The 18,983-nt window shown below is 42.1% G+C and overlaps 1 protein-coding gene across 1 annotated transcript; it reads left to right on the forward strand.

Moving 5' to 3' along the window:
- The first annotated feature begins 8,823 nt into the window (after nucleotides 1-8,823).
- LOC133486068 (filensin) lies at nucleotides 8,824-18,711 on the forward strand. Its single transcript, XM_061790684.1, has 8 exons — nucleotides 8,824-9,363; nucleotides 10,890-10,950; nucleotides 11,600-11,695; nucleotides 12,352-12,444; nucleotides 14,153-14,266; nucleotides 15,761-15,981; nucleotides 17,173-17,264; nucleotides 17,366-18,711. Exons 1-8 carry the CDS (start codon nucleotides 8,996-8,998, stop codon nucleotides 18,337-18,339), a joined length of 2,019 nt encoding a protein of 672 aa, XP_061646668.1. The 5' UTR covers nucleotides 8,824-8,995; the 3' UTR covers nucleotides 18,340-18,711.
- Nucleotides 18,712-18,983: the final 272 nt, after the last annotated feature.

Consider the following 18,983-nt stretch of genomic DNA (forward strand, 5'->3'; position numbering starts at 1 on the left):
ATTGGCTGGCAACCAGTTCAGAGTGTACCCCGCCTCCTGCCCGATGTTAGCTGGGATAGGCTCCAGCACGCCCACGACCCTAGTGAGGAGAAGCGGCTCAGAAAATGGATGGATGGATGTCTAACTTACCTGTAAATAAGGTAGAAAGTCCAGTGAATGTTTTGTTTAATTAATAGAGCAATTAGAGGCCTCTCTTATTGCTCAGTGCTAAAGGAGAGTTCTCGAGCACCCTTTATCAAGACCCTCGGCGGCTCAGCTCCTCCTCACTTGACTCCTTTTGTAAGCGGCAACAAAAAGTTGCTCCTCCACCGCCTTAAATGATCACCACGATGATGACGCTGTGGAGAGGAGGAGATGGGAGGGGGTGAGTGCATGAGGAGGGAGGGAGGGAAGGGGAGCCAGGATTGAGGATGCGTGGGTGGGAACGTGCCAAAAGGTTGGAGCAGCAAAGTCATCAGTGTCAGCCGAGGTGGTGATGTATGCACATTTAAAGGCTATCACTGCCTACACATCAACTTGACAGGATAGAACACTTAATCAATACGCATTAGTTTTTTAATTTACTTGCCGTTATTATTGTATGATAGTGCAAATGCCAGGGAAGCTTCAGGATTACTTTACAAGCCTCTTTTTGCACAATTACAAAGTTCTGTTTTCCAGGACATTTGGTATTGATATTTTGGCACTTAGTTGTGTATTATCTGTTTTTGACAACATTTTTGTCAAGTTTTCTCCAAAAAAGTACAAAAGAAGGGATGCATAGCCTACTAAATGAATTCTTACAATAATGATAGAATTAGTTCCAACTTTCAATACAAGAAGCTAATGTCAGAAATGTTTCCAATGCTCAATCAACCTACCACGCATGTTTTTGGGATGTGGGAGAAAACCGGAGTGCCTGGAGAAAACCCACGCAGGCACGGGGAGAACATGCAAACTCCATACAGGCGGGGCCGGGATTGAACTGTGAGGCAGATGCTCTAACCAGTCTTCCACCGTGCCGCCCCATCGTGCCGCGTTAGGATGATTGTTTTTACATTCACTTTTAAAATTAAACTTACAAATAAATACTATTTTCCTAATATTGCAATTTTATTCTTTTAACATTAGATCATTTTTGTAACTTGCCAACGTTTTTTGATGAAATTTTGCCTCTCTTCCATTTCAGCTCCTCCTTGGTATGGAGCTTTTTTTGCTCTTTAATAATATTCAAATGTTAAAATGTGCATATTTTAAAGTGCATCATTATATGTGAGGCACAATTCAACTGACTACCCAGTGAATCAGTGTCGCTTGGGATGCATTTTAAGTGTTCTCCACACAACTACTCATCTCTCAGATGGCATAGCTTATATATTGGAATGGCTCACCACCACTAGCTTTGGCGACAATAATCAGAGCCTCAAGTATCCAGCTATTTACACTTAATCAGCATCAAATTATGTGTCACTTATCCTGTGAGAGGGGCTATTTTATTCAGAATGCTCCAAAGTCTCATGAAGTTGATTGTATGGGGGGTGAGTGTTAGGATTGGAAAGCCAACATCTTTGTGGTCATCCATCCCGAACAGCAGATAATCAAGGGACAGACAGCAGCTCTGATGACTTCTCGCAATCATTCTTTATTTTGATGGAAACTCTTTCTTTTATCCGCACTTTGACAATCATGTCTCAATTGCCTTGAGGTGCCTTTTTGCAGCTGCTATCAGGCAGACTGATTACGTCATGGAATACACAGTATATACTATTTACTGGATATGTTGACAATTCCCGGCATGGTGACCGACTGGTTAGCACATCTGCCTCACAGTTCTGGGGACCGGGGTTCAAATCCCGGCCCCACCTGTGTGGAGTTTGCATGTTCTCCCCGTGCCTGGATGGGTTTTCTCCGGGCACTCCGGTTTCCTCACACATCCCAAAATCATGCGTGGTCGGTTGATTGAAGACTGTAAATTGCCCATAGGTGTGAATGTAAGTACGAATGGTTGTTTGTTTATATGTGCCCTGCGATTGGCTGGCGACCAGTTCAGGGTGTAAAAAAATAATAAGAAGAATAAATGCCTCATAGATGGCAGAGGAAAGTGCCCAGAGAGGTTAGAACAGATAGAAACGTAACTGACATAACCACTTTCAACAAATTAAGTGGAAGTGAAAGTCAAAGTGCATTTTTAAACATCAGACCTTGAGGAAGAAGTAAGACCATACTGGGTGTCTCTCCTGGTACTTAAGAAAAGGAAACTGAGAATTGCACAGGCTTACAAAAATTGGGGAAAAAAACATTTCTTCTGTGTATTCAATGATGAATTCCATCTCAATGCACTTTTCAAAATCTTCACGAGTCCAAGATTGTTTGGGATTGATGATTTGTCTTCTTTTCCTTTGGGTTTGTCCCTTAAGGGGCCGCCACAGCGCGTCATCCTTTTCCATGTAAGCCTATCTCCTGCATCCTCCTCTCGAACACCAACTGCCCTCATCCTTCTACAAATATACTGACTCTCTCTCCTCTGGACGTGTCCAAACCATCGAAGTCTGCTCTCTCTAACTTTATCTCCAAAACATCGAACCTTGGCTGTCCCTCTGATGAGCTCATTTCTAATTTTATCCAACCTGGTCACTCCGAGAGTGAACCTCAACATCTTCATTTCCGCCACCTCCAGGTCTGCTTCCTGTTGTCTCTTCAGTGTCACTGTCTCTAATCCGTACATCATGGCTGTTCTCACCATTGTTTTATAAATTTTGCCCTTCATCCTAGCAGAGACTCTTCTGTTGCATAACACACCTGACACCTTCCTCCACCCATTCCAACCTGCTTGGATTCAGTTCTTCACTTCCTGACCACACTCACCTCACCATTGCTCTGGACGGTTGACCCCAAATATTTAATGTCCTCCACCCTTGCTATCTCTTCTCCCTGTAGCCTCTTCCCCTACCACCCCTCTCTTTCATGCACCTATATTCTGTCTTACTTCGGCTAATCTTCATTCCCTTGCTTTCCAGTGCATGCCTCCATCTTTCTAACTGTTCCTCCACCTGCTCCCTGCTTTCACCGCAGATCACAATGTCATCTGCAAACATCATGGTCCACGGGGATTCCAATCTAACCTCATCTGTCAGCACACCTCACCACTGTTCTGCTACCCTCGTACATGTCCTGTATTATTCTAACATACTTCTCTGCCACTCCAGACATCCGCATGCAGTACCACAGTTCCGCTCTGGGTATTCTGTCATAGGCTTTCTCTAGATCTACAAAGACACAATGTAGCTCATTCTGACCTTCTCTGTACTTTTCCATCAACATCCTCAAGGCAAATCCTTCCCATCTCTATCCCTCTGTCTGGCCAACCTGTATAGATCCCTTTCTCCTTCTTTAGTGTCCAACCTGGCATACATGTCATCATATGCCTCTTGTTTGGCCTTTGCCACCTCTACCTTCGCCCTATATCGCAACTCAATGTATTCCTTTTGCCTCTCCTTGGTCCTCTCAGTGTCCCACTTCTTCTTAGCTAACCTTTTTCCTGGTATGATTTCCTGTACTCTGAGGTTACACCACCAAGTCTCCTTCTCTCCTTTCCTGCCAGAAGATACACCAAGTACTCTCCCGCCTGCCTCTCTGATCACCTTGAATGTAGTGTTCCAGTCTTCTGGAAGCTCCTCCTGCCCACCGAGAGCCTGTCTCACCTCTTCACGAAAAGCTGCACAACACTCGTCCTGTCTCAGCTTCCGCCACATGGTTCTCTGCTCTGCCTTTGTCTTCCTAATCTTCCTCCCAACCACCAGAGTCATCTTACACACCACCATTCTATGCTGTCTAGCCACCCTCTCCCCTACCACTACCTTACAGTCAGTAACCTCTTTCAGATTACATCATCTGCACAAGATGTAATCCACCTGCGTGCTTCTACATCCGCTCTTGTAGGTCACCCTATGTGCGTGCCTCTTCTGGAAAAAAGTGTTCACTACAGCCATTTCCATCCTTTTTGCAAAGTCTACCACCATCTGTCCCTCCAAGTTCCTTTCCTGGATGCCATACTTACTCATCACTTCTTCATCACTCCTGTTTCCTTCACCAACATGTCCATTACAATCTGCACCAATCACGACTCTCTCTCAATCTGGGATGCTCAGAACTACTTCGTCTAGCTCCTTTCCAGAATTTCTCTTTCACCTCTAGGTCACATCCTACCTGTGGAGCATAGCCACTAATCACATTATACATAACACCCTCAAGTTCTCATCACTCGATCTCCAAGACATTCTTAGCCAACACTTCTTTTAATATAACCCCTACTCCATTTCTCTTCCCATCTACACCATGGTAAAATATTTTCAAGCCTGCCCCTAAACGTCTAGCCTTACTGCCTTTCCACCTCATCTCCTGGACACACAATATATCAACCTTTCTCCTAATCATCAAGTCAACCAACTCCCGAGATTTTCCTGTCATAGTCTCAACACTCAAAGTCCCCACATTCAGTTCTAGGCTCTGTGCTTTCCTCTTCTTTTTCTGCTGAAGAACCTGCTTTCCACCTCTTCTTCCCCCGGCGCCCTGCAGGTTTACGGCGTGGGTGGCGGATGTTGTTAACCCGGCCCACGACTGATCTGGTATGGAATTCTTTGGATGAACACTCATATTTGTTTGGCAAAGCTTTAAGCCTGATGCCCTTCCTGACGCAGCCCTCTGCATTTATCCGGGCTTGGCCTACAGTTTGCACTGGCTTGTGCCCCCCATAGGGCTGCAAAGAGTATGATACATCCAAGGGCCAAAACACTAGAGATGCGACAACTGCCTCCACATGTTCCAATTTAATTTTATTAGCTGCTAAACATCAGGGGCTACTTGCTCAACCTCGCTAGCCTTTGTCATGACCACCCCGAAGGCCTCAGCAACATGATAAACAACAGGCTTTCATTTGCATCCACAGGAGCAGCTCGCTAATCCAACCTGTATGCGAGATATACGGCCCCTCGTAACTAAAGAATATAGATGGATTCAAAGGCGCAGCCGGATAGTATGGAAAATATGCACAAGACAAATATTGTATGGCTTCTGCGGGAGGATGGAAGTAGTTTATTGGTTGCAATGTTAGAGGCTAATAAACAGCATCGAAAGAGGATTAATGAAATATATATCTGGGTTTAAAGCGGAATAGGTTGTTTGGTAGCTTGTCAAAAGTAATGAATGGGATGGGATTGGAAATTTCCACATTTCTTCTATCATCGCTTCCATTGATTGATATAAGCCTCTAAGGTTTGAATTTGTCATATTATTGATTAAGGACAAACCCATCCAAAGTTGGTATGTATTTTCTAATTGTCACAAGTTCACAAAATTGTGGCGCAAGACTTATTGTTACATAATATAGAAATAATTAATCATAATAATAATTGTTTTTTTTTTAATTCTATAACTCTGGTCTTCTGATTGTTGTCGGGAATGAGCTTTTGAAATGTTCTTCTTTCTTTCAATTTCAACCACAGCCCTATTAGGTAGCTAACTTAATTGGCCGAAATTATTTGTGCACCAGATGTGTTTCTCCCCTTAGTGAAATCCACTAGGCCTTCACACTGACAAGACTTGCATAAAGATAATGCTAAGAAAAAGCACACTATGCAACATAAACTTGTTGGTATGATTGATAAACATCTAAATAGTCAACAAATTCTGAATAATAAATTATTTGACAAATCAAGCACGTCATTTGCATCCACCTAAAGATTAAACTGTGACTAATGTGGATTTCTCTGATTCCCGTGCACTTTCTGTACGTGGGGGTAGCATATGTTCTAAAGTGTGGTAGCTGCAAAAAGGTATAAGAAAATGGGTAAGTGCCACACTTTGCAGGCATGAGTAATCGACCCACAGGCAACATAACGTGGGTCAAGCGTCGTTCATTTAGTCACCGAACCACAGAAAAGCGCTGCAAACCTTTTCTTATCAATAAATACTCCCACGACAAGCGTTATTTTCTTGTGTTTCTTTAATGGCACAGTAAGTGTGTTCAAAAGCATTCTCAATAGAATTCACTGGTGTTACCTTTTCGAGTTGCTCGACTGTCGTGTGTCCAACGGGCATTTTATCAGGATATGAAAACAGGACAGGCTTGGTCATATTGCTTTTGTGTTTCCTTTTAAATACAGTATGTTAAGAGCGGGTCACTGATGGTGTAGTACACTCGCCTGACTTTGGTGCGGGCAGCGTAGGTTCAGTTCCCACTCAGTGACGGTGTGAATGTGAGTGCGAATGGTTGTCCGTGTCTATATGTGCCCTGCGACTGACTGGCGACCAGTTCAGGGTGTAGTCCGCCTTTCGCCCGAAGTCAGCTGGGATAGGCTCCAGCGCCCCGCGACCCTAACCAGAATAAGCGGTGTTGAAAATGGATGGATGGATGGATGTTAAGAGCGTATTGTCCAATGCAAAGCATACTGAATGTCTCATTCCCTGGGTGCTGGTTCATTGGCCAGGGTTATTCTGTATTCTGTAAGTATTGCTGTAAACAATGATGTGTTTGTGATCACGAAGCAGTTTATATGTAGAATAGTGATAGCAGGTGCCGTGTCAGAAGACAGTGTAGGAATAAATTAGAAACAGAACTTTTGATATTTACCAGTGTTTACTACAGTTATTAGATTTGTGATATGAAGGAAACACACCTGGTATCCTTGGTGTTTAGTTTAGTTTAGTTTATTTGGTCATGGAGTATTCCTTGGATTTGAAGCTAACGTCTTGCCCAATTCCATAGGACGTCTACATGGGTGTTGGTGCGATGTTGTTGGAGCTTTTTTGGACCAGAAAAATAATAAGCTACTGGTTTGGCTGGTAGAAAACGCACTCAGATTGTCTGGATCATCCTGTCATTCTCAATTCCAGGAAAAAAAAAGTCATTGACCTACCAGATGGATGTTGGCGTTACCCTTGAATGTCACTGCACACTTGATATGGTTGTGTCAAAGCAATTTCACAGTGGAATGACATAAAAGAAGATCAACACTTGCACTGCGGTACTGACTTACGAAAGTCATTTATGCTCTTAAGGCTTTTGGAAGGGACTAGTATAGTATTGGCACGCTTACTGAACATGCATTCAGAAACCCATAGAGGTGAGAAATCTGATATATTTTTGGGGAAATTGTTCAGCGACTGCATGGATCATCACGACCAATGTGGGAGACATTGGTTTGAGCTGGATGCCAAACAACTGTAACACTTTGTGAACTCAAACACTGTGGTGTGCTAACATCTCACTTGTAAAAGTTTTCCATCAGCTTAAGCTTGGCTTTAGATTTAGTCTCTCTTACTCCACAAATGATGCACTTAGAAAATATGGCAATGATGAAAATGGCGTACGTCTCCGTGGAAATTGGTTTGTTAGCTTGTGGTAAGGGAACTTCATGTCTATAGTTTAATGATTAAAATCTGGATTTAAGGGTGCCTTTATGATAACAACCTTGTAAAATGATTTTCCTTAAGTGTTTTAAGTGCCTGCTTTTCGCAGTCATGCTGGAACAGATAAGGACAGTTGCCAAACCGTTACCTTAAAGTTAGGAGCATGGAATTGCCCAAAGTATCAGCTCCTTAGTTCCAATGAAAGGATGAGATTTTGGACTATTTCATGCAATTTGAGGATGGGCCCTTCCTGCCCCAACATGAGTGTTTACTAGTGCACAAAACAAGGTCCATAAAGTCATGGATGAGATAGTTTGTAGTTAATGAACCTGTCTGGCCTACACAGTACTGACCTCAATGGGCTAGAACAATTTTGGGATTAATTAGAGCAGAGACCGAGAGAAAGGCACTTTTTGTCCAACCTCAGTATGTGACCTCACAAATGCTCTTCTGGAAGAATGGTCAAAGATTCCCATAAACGTACCTCTAAACCTTGTGGAATGTATTAAGAATGGGATGTTACTTTTAAATTCATATGCGACTCAAGTAAGATGAGCGAACACAATGCAGTATAGTGTATCTCTGGGACTACTTACTGTTTGTACAGAAGTATCTGGATGAAATGTTAGCTCTCGACAGTGATTTACATTCTAGGTGCTAACTTTTCATTTCCTGATTTTGCCGGTGACAAATGTTTAACTCTTGACAGAAGTCTGTGATCTCTCGGTGCTTATGCATTTACTGGGCATTCAGTGTCTAAAATTCAAACCATAATACTAATATTGTAATGGTTCATGTTTTTGGATTCAGATTTTTCATTGCGGTACACCGTAATAACAAGTTCCCACATTAGGTTAGGCACAAGAAGTGTACCTGCCTTGTAAATATAGTGCAGTTTAGCCTCTGGCTACAGTAATTTTGTGCTTTTGGCGGTATGTCAAACTTGAGAACTCATTGGAAATGGCATCATCCAAACGTGAATCTCAGTAAGGTACATACCAAACTGTGATTTTTCTGACATACCGTCACTATGCTAGTAACTAAACTTTAAAATAAAGTCAAGGTCATTCATTCCATTGTGTCAACACAACTGTAATAAAAAGAAACATTCCATCACAAAAAGTTACCATAATAGCTTTTACTGTATATGTGGTTGTGTGGCACAAACTGCCGTCCAAATAAACTGTCATGCACGAAACTTCCCTTCTGTCCTGCAATTGGGCTTCAGTTCAAACTCCTGTATCATCCATGGATCTACAAAGCAGCTGACTAAGAAGCATAATAATTGTGTGCCACCACCCAGTGCTTTCGCGCAGCGGCTAATTGTGTGTGTTTTTGCGGTTCTGCTTCGTCATCACCAGCGTGGCTTTTCGAATCTCTCCAACAAAGACAACAATCAACTCTGGAAGGCCCCAGGCCCACAACAAGTTGTGCTCACCGTCAGGGGGGAGGTGCCGGCAGCTATTTCGCCGCCGACAAGTGCTGTGCGTTGTTTAGTCTAGCATGAGACAGCCAAGGGTGAGCACCCCAGTTTTCACACAATAAAGGAGCTGAAGAGCACAAGTACTCTGAGGGATACCACCTGCCCAAGGGAGAGAAAGCTACCAGCATGTTCAAGACCAGCTACCTGCGCAAGGAGGTGCGCAAGGAAAAGTACGAGCGATCCGATGTCTTTCACGAAGAACCCGAGGACTCGGCGGGCATCTCGGCCATCCTGGGCTGGGAGAACCTCCAGGAGCTCAACAGCCGCTTCGCCCGCTACATCAACCGGGCTCGGGTCCTGGAGCAGCGAAACGCCGTGTTCCGCAAGCAGCTGGAGACACTGCAGCGCATGGAGGAGGCCAGCGGCCTGGAGGAGACGTTCAAGGAGCAGATTGAAGTCAACAAGCAGCGAATCCGAGAGCTTACAGCTGACCACGGCAAACTGGAGAGAGAGCTGAGGGACGCCTGCCGCATGTTGGATGAGTTCACCAGCAAGTAAGAGAACAGCCCGCGGCCGTGGTCTTTGTTAGTATCCCCTTTAGAGATAAAGCGAACTGAAATGTGCTTAGGATTGAAAGTAAGCGATAAAAAACACAAAGCCTCAAGGGAAAGGTGTTTGTTCCCAATAATCTAACAGCAGGCAATTGAGTTTCCATTTCCACAAGCGATATCAGGTAAATTGAAAGAGCACAGACTTCTCCCAAGGCTACCGACAATCCTAATTTAGATCAGCACCAAATTGTGAACTGTTATACACACTCACCTAACTCCAGCATATCTCTTAATATCTCATTAGGCTTCATTCACGCTCAAATTAAATGACATGGTATATTAAAATGCTTTTTCTTCTAATATAAATACAAAAGCGGCATTTGTTAACGCTGCATGGGGCAAGCAATCATATTTGTCACCTGAAGTGTTGGTTTTAAATGGAACACATTTAATGATTAGGCATTACCACATGAGTAAAAATAAGCACATAAATAGGCTCCACCAGTACCTTCCTATCCATGGAAATTTTACATGTGATCTATTTTCTTGTTACATACTTCAAGAGAAATACTTAAGTCAGGAATTGGAGGTAAGTATTGAAGTTGGCACTTATCAATATGAAGTTGAAGGAGATCCCAATGCAAGTAAAGGAGCAAAATATTACCATAACACAGAATCTCGCAGAAAACTCGCACCAGCATCTGGTGGGATGCATGAAATACTGAGAAGTGAATGTCAGGATTACACATCTGGTTCCACCATTCCACTCAGTCATCCACCCATAGCTTTTTGATAAATTTCAGACAGAAGAGCGACATGGAAAAAAGATGGCTTTGAAAGGCAGTGTAAAGGGGTGAATAAGAGTAAAAAGGGTTGTTGTGTGAAGTTACAATCATAAAATACTGTCATTTTCCATTTCCTTTTGGACGTTATTCGTAATTTTTGTGAAACCCTGAAACCTAACAAAGCAGTTTGTGCCTTTGAGGAGGCACAAACAGCGCACTTAATGTCACGTGAGAAGAAAAACTATCAGTAATCTGCGAGGAACACACTGGAGCTGAGTTAAAAGTTGCAGTGTTGCAAAATAGCCATGTTTCATTGAGCCACAATGAATTGTTCCACTTGGTTCCACAGAACAAATGCCATTGCCACATTATCAAAGCCTTGAGAAGAATACTGAGCGCTTTTTACTCAGCTGGTGAAGAGAGATGGACTTCATTGCATGTACTCCTCCTCCCCAGTGTTGTTCCTAACTCACAGTTGTAAAAGAAGATCATTCTTATTCTGCTCCAAGTCATTGATAGATCAAGTATTCATGAAAGAACTCCAAAGTGACACAGGATTCTTTTTGATTCACCGGAAATTCATTCTGTAGAATAACAGTGAATTATATTACACAAGGCAATTTGCTGCACACTTTTACAACTGACTGAGTCTGAAAGTGACGCTTAAAAGTCATTGGAAAACTTATTAGCTCACTTGGGAGAAAAACAAAAACTATAATATCATATTGTATTGTTATTTTCCAGATACAGAAATGAATGTGATTATCAAGAGCAACTACGGGGCACACTGGAACAGCTAAACAAGGTACTTGCCTGATGTGACAAATATATACTGTATGAACATATTTTAAGTATTTAAAGTATATTATAGTATAGTATATATTTACAGTATATATATATATATATATATATATAATGCTTCAACTATATAAATAGAACTACAGGTTTACCAGTTATCCAAAATAATGTTTTTCAAACTTCCAAAACTTTGTTGAATTACGCATTTAAATATAACTAAATCATTGAAAAAAAATTAATTCTTCTTTACCAAATTGTGTTTTTAAGTTATACTTTAATTATACATTAAATTAATTAAACTATCAATTTAATTCGACGGAATTAGGGAAAAAAAGCATGCTTCTTGACGATAAAATATTACAACAATGTAAAGCATTTTGTTATTTGAGATTAGGAAATAAAATCCTTAAAATTTAATCAAGTTTATATTAATGGTTACATTATTAATTACATTATAACATATTATCCAACATACAAAAAGTGTTTCAAACTTAGATAGATAGATAGAAAAAAATTCTCTCAAAATTCTCTCAACGGCCCACAAGACAGAAACCTACAAGGGCCATGTTAATCCAGCTCTGATGATGCCGCTTCCCATGAGTTTTCCTCTCAACTCTGTTGCCTTCCTCTGGTGTGATGTCCTATTACCTTCACAGGAAGCCGACACTGCCCTGTTGAAAAATTTGGAGTATCAGATCCAGTCACAGTTCCTGCAGGACGACATAAACTCTACCAGAGAGAGACACAGGAAGGTCAGTGATACTAACATAGGCTACACAGTACAGTATGATATAAAATAGATATACAGTAAAGCCCACATTCATTCAGATACCATCCAAATTAGGTGATAACGTGCATGTCTAGCCCTTCATGAACCATGAGCATGGCTTTAGTGCTCTTTCCTTCATGGTGACTTGCTACAACCCAAAACATATTAGCCAAGTGCTAGTGTGATGTAAAATACAACAATAAATGCTCATAGTGGGTGGCAATAAAAGTTAACAAAACAGAACAAAACAGGAACTACTGTGCGTCCAAATGCCATTTTCCTATTTTCATTTATCAGAACGGCTTAAATGGTATGGGCCAATTTCTTGCTTCATACTGTCGCCTGGCAGTACTTTTGATGGCGAGGTAATCTTTGATATTGTCTTTACAGCGTACGAAAGCGCTGTGCTGTCAGCATATTATGTCGAGGAAATAATGGAACGTCACCTTAACTCATTATTGGGCTTTGAAGTATTGAAACACATCCGCTCTAATATTGAAGCCTTGGAATACATTTGTGTTTGGATTTAACCAGGTGTTGACAGCCTATAGCCAGTGAGAAGTCTGAAAACAAATAATACCTCAGAGGAACTGATATAAACGCAACCATTTGTCTTTGTGTGTGGTGTGTTCTTAACAGAACCTTGCAGAGATCCAGACCTATGTAAACATTTTGCAGCAAATCAATCAGACGCTTCCACTTGCTCCCACCGTGTCCGTTGGCATCTCCGAGGTGAGGTCACTGACAAAATAACGTGTATGTGTGTGCGGGAATTCATGCCAAGTGCTGATGAGGTTTGGGGCCTTTCAGTCCAGTTGTTGCGTGTGTGTCCGCAATGGTACATGTCAGTGAGTGCGTGGCTAAAGCATAAACAGTCCATGTGCACATACACTACCATATTTCTTGTCAGTAGGATATAGAATTTATTTTGTCAATCATGTTGTTGAAGCAAATGTGCCATAGTTGCAGAAATTGCCAAAGCAACTGTTACTTTAAATTTAAGTTAAGTTGAATTTAAATTCAAATCAATATTAACACTGACCGGGCAGCACAGTGGCCGACAGGTTAGCACATCTGCCTCACAGTTCTGAGAACCTGGGTTCGCCTGTGTGGAGTTTGCATGTTCTCCCCGTGCCTGCGTGGGTTTTCTCCGGGTACTCCGGTTTCCTCCCATATCTCAAAAACATGCGTGGTAGGTTGACCGAAGACTCTAAATTGCCTGTAGGTGTGAATGTGAGTGCGAATGGTTGTTTGTTTATATGTGCTCCTGCGATTGGCTGGCGACCAGTTCAGGGTGTACCCCGCCTCTCCCCCGAAGATAGCTGGGATAAGCTCCAGCATGACCGTGACCCTTGTGAGGATAAGCTGTACAGAAAGTGGATGGATGGATTAACGCTGACCATGTTGAATTAGTCCATCTTTCTATCTGGCACGTTAGTTAGCTATTTGACTGTGCAAGCTAGTAGCTAGCTGTCCATTTGGTTTCCTATTGAAACTATCTCCTCCTTTGTTTTCTTTTTTTTTTTTTATAAAACATAGTGTCTGTCTTTCTGTCTGTCTGACTCTGTCTGGCTGGCTAGTTAGGTAGTTAACTAGTTCTAGCTACTAGCTATCTGTAACTGGCTGTATTCTTATTGAAAGTATCACCAACCTTTCATCTTTTCTTTAAAATATTTGGTTGTCTATCTATCTATCTATCTATCTATCTATCTATCTATCTATCTATCTATCTATCTATCTATCTATCTATCTATCTATCTATCTATCTATCTATCTATCTATCTATCTATCTATCTATCTATCTATCTATCTATCTATCTATCTATCTATCTATCTATCTATCTATCTATCTATCTATCTATCTATCTATCTATCTATCTATCTATCTATCTATCTATCTATCTATTACGCCAGCTACCTAGCTAGCAAGCTAGTTAGGAATCAAGCTAGGAAGCTATCGATGATAGGTGCACTTTGTTTCCGCTAGAAAGAGAAAACCTTTATAGTTTACGAAATTTATATGATACATTGACAACATCACCAGCTATCAGAAAATATTGACATGCTAAATGTATCAAAAATAGTTACCCATCAATTGAGCTAGCTAGCAACCAAGGATGTACTTTATTATTTCAGTAAGGGAAAGCATTCAAAATTCATAGTTTATTGAGTCCAACTAGTCTACCTAGCTACCTCCCTCTACCTAGCAGCTCTGATGTTAGCAGGTCATTTGTGTGATTTTAATTTTTTTTTATTTCAAATTGTATGAAAATGAGGGTCTTCAAATTGTTCAATACCATAACTTGATGGGACAGGCCAAAAGTCACAACAACAACTTCAAAGGTACTAACTGCAACAAGTAAATGCCTCTAGACAACAACAACCGTGCAACATTGTAGTATATTACTGTTTTAAAAGTGATGTTTTTGTCGTTGTATAGGAGCAGGAGAAGCTGCTCGTACAGACCAGGTTGCCCGCCCTGCAGAATCAACTAGAGGAGTACAAGGGCGCCCTCTGCCAGCTGCAGGCCCAAAAACAACGTCTGCAGGCCGAGGTAGGTGACACGTGGTTACCATGGCAACTACATTGAACTACACTCCCCGCCAAACATTACTCAGTCACAAAAAACACCACCAAAACAAAAAAACACCAATTCAGTGTTTATTTTTAGATTTTGAAAATCCAAAAGGGACAACATACTATCACAGCAACTAAGTCACTATATACATTCATATTTGTTCTTACTACAATTTAGACACTAATCATCTATGGCAAAAAAATGTATCTCGAATGTATTACTTAACTCAATAATGTTGACGTTTTTATTACATTTATTGATTTCAAATTAAATTATGTATCTCAAATATAAATTGATAATTTTGAGATTTCATGTTTTGTTCCCAAAATTTTGAGTTTTTTTTTTTAAAATGTCAATGTCAAAGTATATTCACTATTAATTTTTTAAAATGTAATTTAAAAAAAATCCTTATTTAATGCCATCATTGTTGATTCAAAAGGCATTCATTTTTAGATTGATTTTTTTCTTTAAGTTATATGAAGTGCTTATAAATAACCATTTGTATTTTTCTCCATTTAAAGTCTCATTATGAAATATATAATTGCAAATAATGTAAAATAAAATAAATAAGGAGGCACATTGGACGACTGGTTAGAGCGTCTGTCTCACAGTTCTGAGGATCGGGGTTCAATCCCCGGCCCCGCCTGTGTGGAGTTTGCATGTTCTCCCCGCGCCTGCGTGGGTTTTCTCCGGGCACTCCGGTTTCCTCCCACATCCCAAAAACATGCGTGGTAGGTTAATTGACAACTCTAAATTGTCTGTAGGTGTGAATGTGAGTGAGAATGGTTGTTTGTTTGTATGTGGCGGGCGATTGGCTGGCAACCAGTTCAGGGTGTACCCCGCCTCCTGCCCAATGATAGCTGGGATAGGCTCCAGCAGTCCGCGACCCTAGTGTGGAGAAGCGGTAAAGAAAATGGATGGATGGATGGTAAAATAAATACCTCCAAATCAGCAGCCGCTTTGGTTTGCCCAATGACACAGATACACCACTAGATGTCAGCCTTAGCCCATTTTATTACAGTTATTGCAGCGTGCAATACCTCACAAACACATTAAATAATTTGATTTCAGTTTAAATAGTGGGGTCCTAATAATAAGCAACCAGATATAGAAAAAGCGATGTTCTTCGCTGTTTTTTTTTTTTTTTTTTTTGATCGGCATCACGCTTTTGTAATTTTGTTGAAATACTGTAGAAGCCAGATGAAAAATGAGATGCAACAAAAGTTGTACTGTACAAGTTTTTACTAATCTATCATATTAGTTTAAAACGTATACAGCGTCTGCCTTGGTCATGCTTTTACTTTATTAAATGCTCAGATTTCTAATATTTATTCTTGAGCAACACAATGCAAGTGTGCAATATTGACGACTTGCACAGAGCACTGTTAGGTCTCCTCAAGGGCGTTTGTAATTCGGGAGAATAATTTCATCAGAGCATCTTGATTAAAAAGGCGTCTGTGTCTCTCGCAGGCGGCGATGTTGGAGCAAGCCATTAGGGGCACCCAAGAGAATTTCGACGACGAGATCCAGCTGTACAACGAGCAAATCGAATCGCTACGCAAGGAGATTGAGGAAGCCGAGAGGGCCCTGGAGCGGTTCACCAGCGAGTGTCGCCACCTTGCCATGTACCAGACGTCTCTGGAGAACGAGCTGGACAGGTATAAGAGGATCATCGAGAATGAGGACAACAGGTAAGACCCACACTGACTGACTGACCTTAAAGACTAAGGGATTTATAACCAAACCCCTGATTGGTTGATTGAGTCATTAAAACAAACGCTGTGCATACATTTTTACAGTTTATAGAAATTTTTCACTTCCACCGCACATTGGACGAGTGAATGGTCTGCGACAAAAACCTGCCGCTAACGACTGAAGTATATTTAAAACTTGCCAATTGTCAAAAAAAAAAAAAAAAAAAAAAAAAAAAAAGTCTACGTATCAACAGATTCTGATTCTTAAAACAACAACACCAGCAGAACAGCATGATTCTCTTAATTTGATACCAGGTGTCCCTGGTAGCCCCTCTCAATTCAGTCTGGTGCTGTCTAATGCAGATGAGCCACTGGTCAACCCACCTCCTCCCTATTGCAATGTCAACATTGAGCACGGCTTTGTTAACACAACAAGCGGGGGAATAGCTAGGGATTTGCAACGGGGAGGCTCCTTGTGGAAGCCGCAGGCCAAAGTCTGAAGAAGGAAGTGGAAGGTCAGAAAGACAGTAAAAGCATGGAATGTAGTTTCACTCATGGAGGCATCACTTCGTCACCATCTATTGAGTTACACTTATCAATTTGTGTAACGGACGCATCGCCAAACACTGTCAAGGTGTTTTTACATAGTATATTCATTCACCTCTTGATGACCCAGCATCAATTGGGGCTTCACTATCTTGCCAAGGATACTTTATAATGGTCTGGGCGTGGGGACTGAAGATTAAACCCGCAACCAACTACTCTAACACCTGGATGCAGGCCAACCCATCATCTGTATTGAAAACGTAAAGAAATAGACACAGGCACATACAGTTTTAGCCGGCAGATTGTCCACTTTACGCAGGCAGAATGATGGAAAAGGGCTGGAAAATCTCAGTTTGTCCCTAATGTCAAGGTTACTTTTGTAGCTGTCCAAATTTAGGACACGCCAGAGACTCATCCGCTCGTCATACGACCGATCAGGACCTGACAGTCACTCCTTCTCAACAAACAACTCCTGATGGGACGATCTGTATTCTCGGAATTAGGCTTGAAACCGTCTGAATTTGCAAAGTCTGTGTCCAATTTAAGATTTGATTTACTGCTTAGCTACTTTGTCCAATTGATGTCAATGATTGTGGCTTGAATGACCACACGTGAACATTTTACGGCTGTCTTCTGTCACAGGTTGAGTTCGGCAATAATCGGCACACCAGTCACCCTGTTTACTACCAGTTTCCACTACACCCACCCCACCCCTGCCTCGAACAGGGGCAGAGGTAAGTACATCATCAGTAAATCCATAACTATACTCCCAATACAGCAGAATGAAAAACGTGTTCCTAACCAAAAATGTTTGTTTGTTGTCTTGTGTTCCCAGATATCACTCTTGCCATCCAAGATATCACCAACATAAAACCTCGTCAGAAGATGGCAAAGAAAGTCCAGAAGAAGAAGGAACTCACCCCGAGAGACGTGATTGACAACGGTCAGGAGGATCAAAGTGGAGGGGCCGCCGGGGGAGTGACTCCAGACGACGACGCGAAGGGGCCGTCCTCGGTAGACGTGCAGGAGGAAAACGTGAGGAGGACTGAGGAGAGGCCCGTATTCTCCGGGGTGTCTCCACAAGACGTCCCGGACGGAGCGCAGATCAGCAAGGCATTCGACACACTTTGTAACATTGTCAGAGATCGAATGAAGAAGTACAAGAAGCCGGAGCCCATCGCTGACTTCTACACGAAAGGTCGTTACATCCTCGTCACCGGCGAAGGAAGCTACCCAGATCCATGCTTCTGCACTTCCACACCATCCACCGGACACATTGTCGTCACGATCGAAGATCAACTTCTTGAACGCATCGTACCTTCACCTCAACCACCTCAGCCCATGCCAGAGCCCAGACCTGGAATTCCCACCCCTCCTTTTAATGTTGCTGGAGGTGAGGAAGATAATAAGGGTGGAAAAGGAAAGGATAACAATGGTAAGGTTAAGAAGGAAGAGCCTGAACCTCAACCCAAAGATCCAGGCCCAGTCCAGCCTTTCTCTGGTCCCAAAGATCCAACCCCAGCAGATGATTCTGCCAATCCAAAGAAAAACAAGGATGACAATGGGCCAAGCGGGACAACTCCCAAATCCATGCCCCGCACCGCCAGCACCAGTTCCAGTTCTAGCAGCAGCACCAGCATCAGCACCAGCTCCAGCTCCAGTAGCTTCACCCCAGACGCCATGAGCTATGAAAAGGTGGTGCTGGAATCCGTGGAGAAGTTTTCCAATGGGCGCAAACTTAAAGGTTACGAAGAGACTTCAATGGTGGTGGAAACCACGATCGAAAAGTCCAGCAAGAAGAAACATTAGAACAAACCTCAACAACCAACCACACATTGCTGCTCTCATATTCCAGGCTCCTCCTTCTACTTGCAGTCTTGGGTTCTGTGTCCAGTGTTGTGACCAGACAGCCATGCTGATGCTTTAGTCCTTTACTGTCTGAAAACTTGGGAAGCAAAAACGAATAAATAAAATAAAGCTCTGTGCCACCTTTAAAAATGAATAAATCAATGAGAAGAAGTATTCAACGATGAAGTTGTGCTACCCTTCTGTCTTCCAACTACAATTTCCCCCTCTTGAACGCATTTGTACAATTGGATGCCACTGCCTGCCCTCAGCACCATTTTGCTGTGTACTAATTTGCTTTGATATCTTTAATAAAGACGACTCAAACATATTAAATTCCTTGTTGTCTTTGAGTCTACTTTTCATGAACCCAAATGTGAGGCTGGTGTATCCCAGCACATTCAGCTGGTGTGTTGTTCTTAGTAAACTGTCACTGATTGCATAGTGGTTCACTAGCCTGACTTTGATGCAGGCAGCGTGGTTCAATTGCCACTCAGTGACGGTGTGTGAATGGTTGTCGTCCTCTTTATGTGTCCTACGAATGACTGACAACCAGTCCAGGATGTAGTCCGCCTTCACCCAAAGACAGCTGGGATAGACTCCAGCTC

This window comes from Phyllopteryx taeniolatus, chromosome 11 (genome assembly GCF_024500385.1).
Source record: "Phyllopteryx taeniolatus isolate TA_2022b chromosome 11, UOR_Ptae_1.2, whole genome shotgun sequence".
Classification (NCBI taxonomy): domain Eukaryota; kingdom Metazoa; phylum Chordata; class Actinopteri; order Syngnathiformes; family Syngnathidae; genus Phyllopteryx; species Phyllopteryx taeniolatus.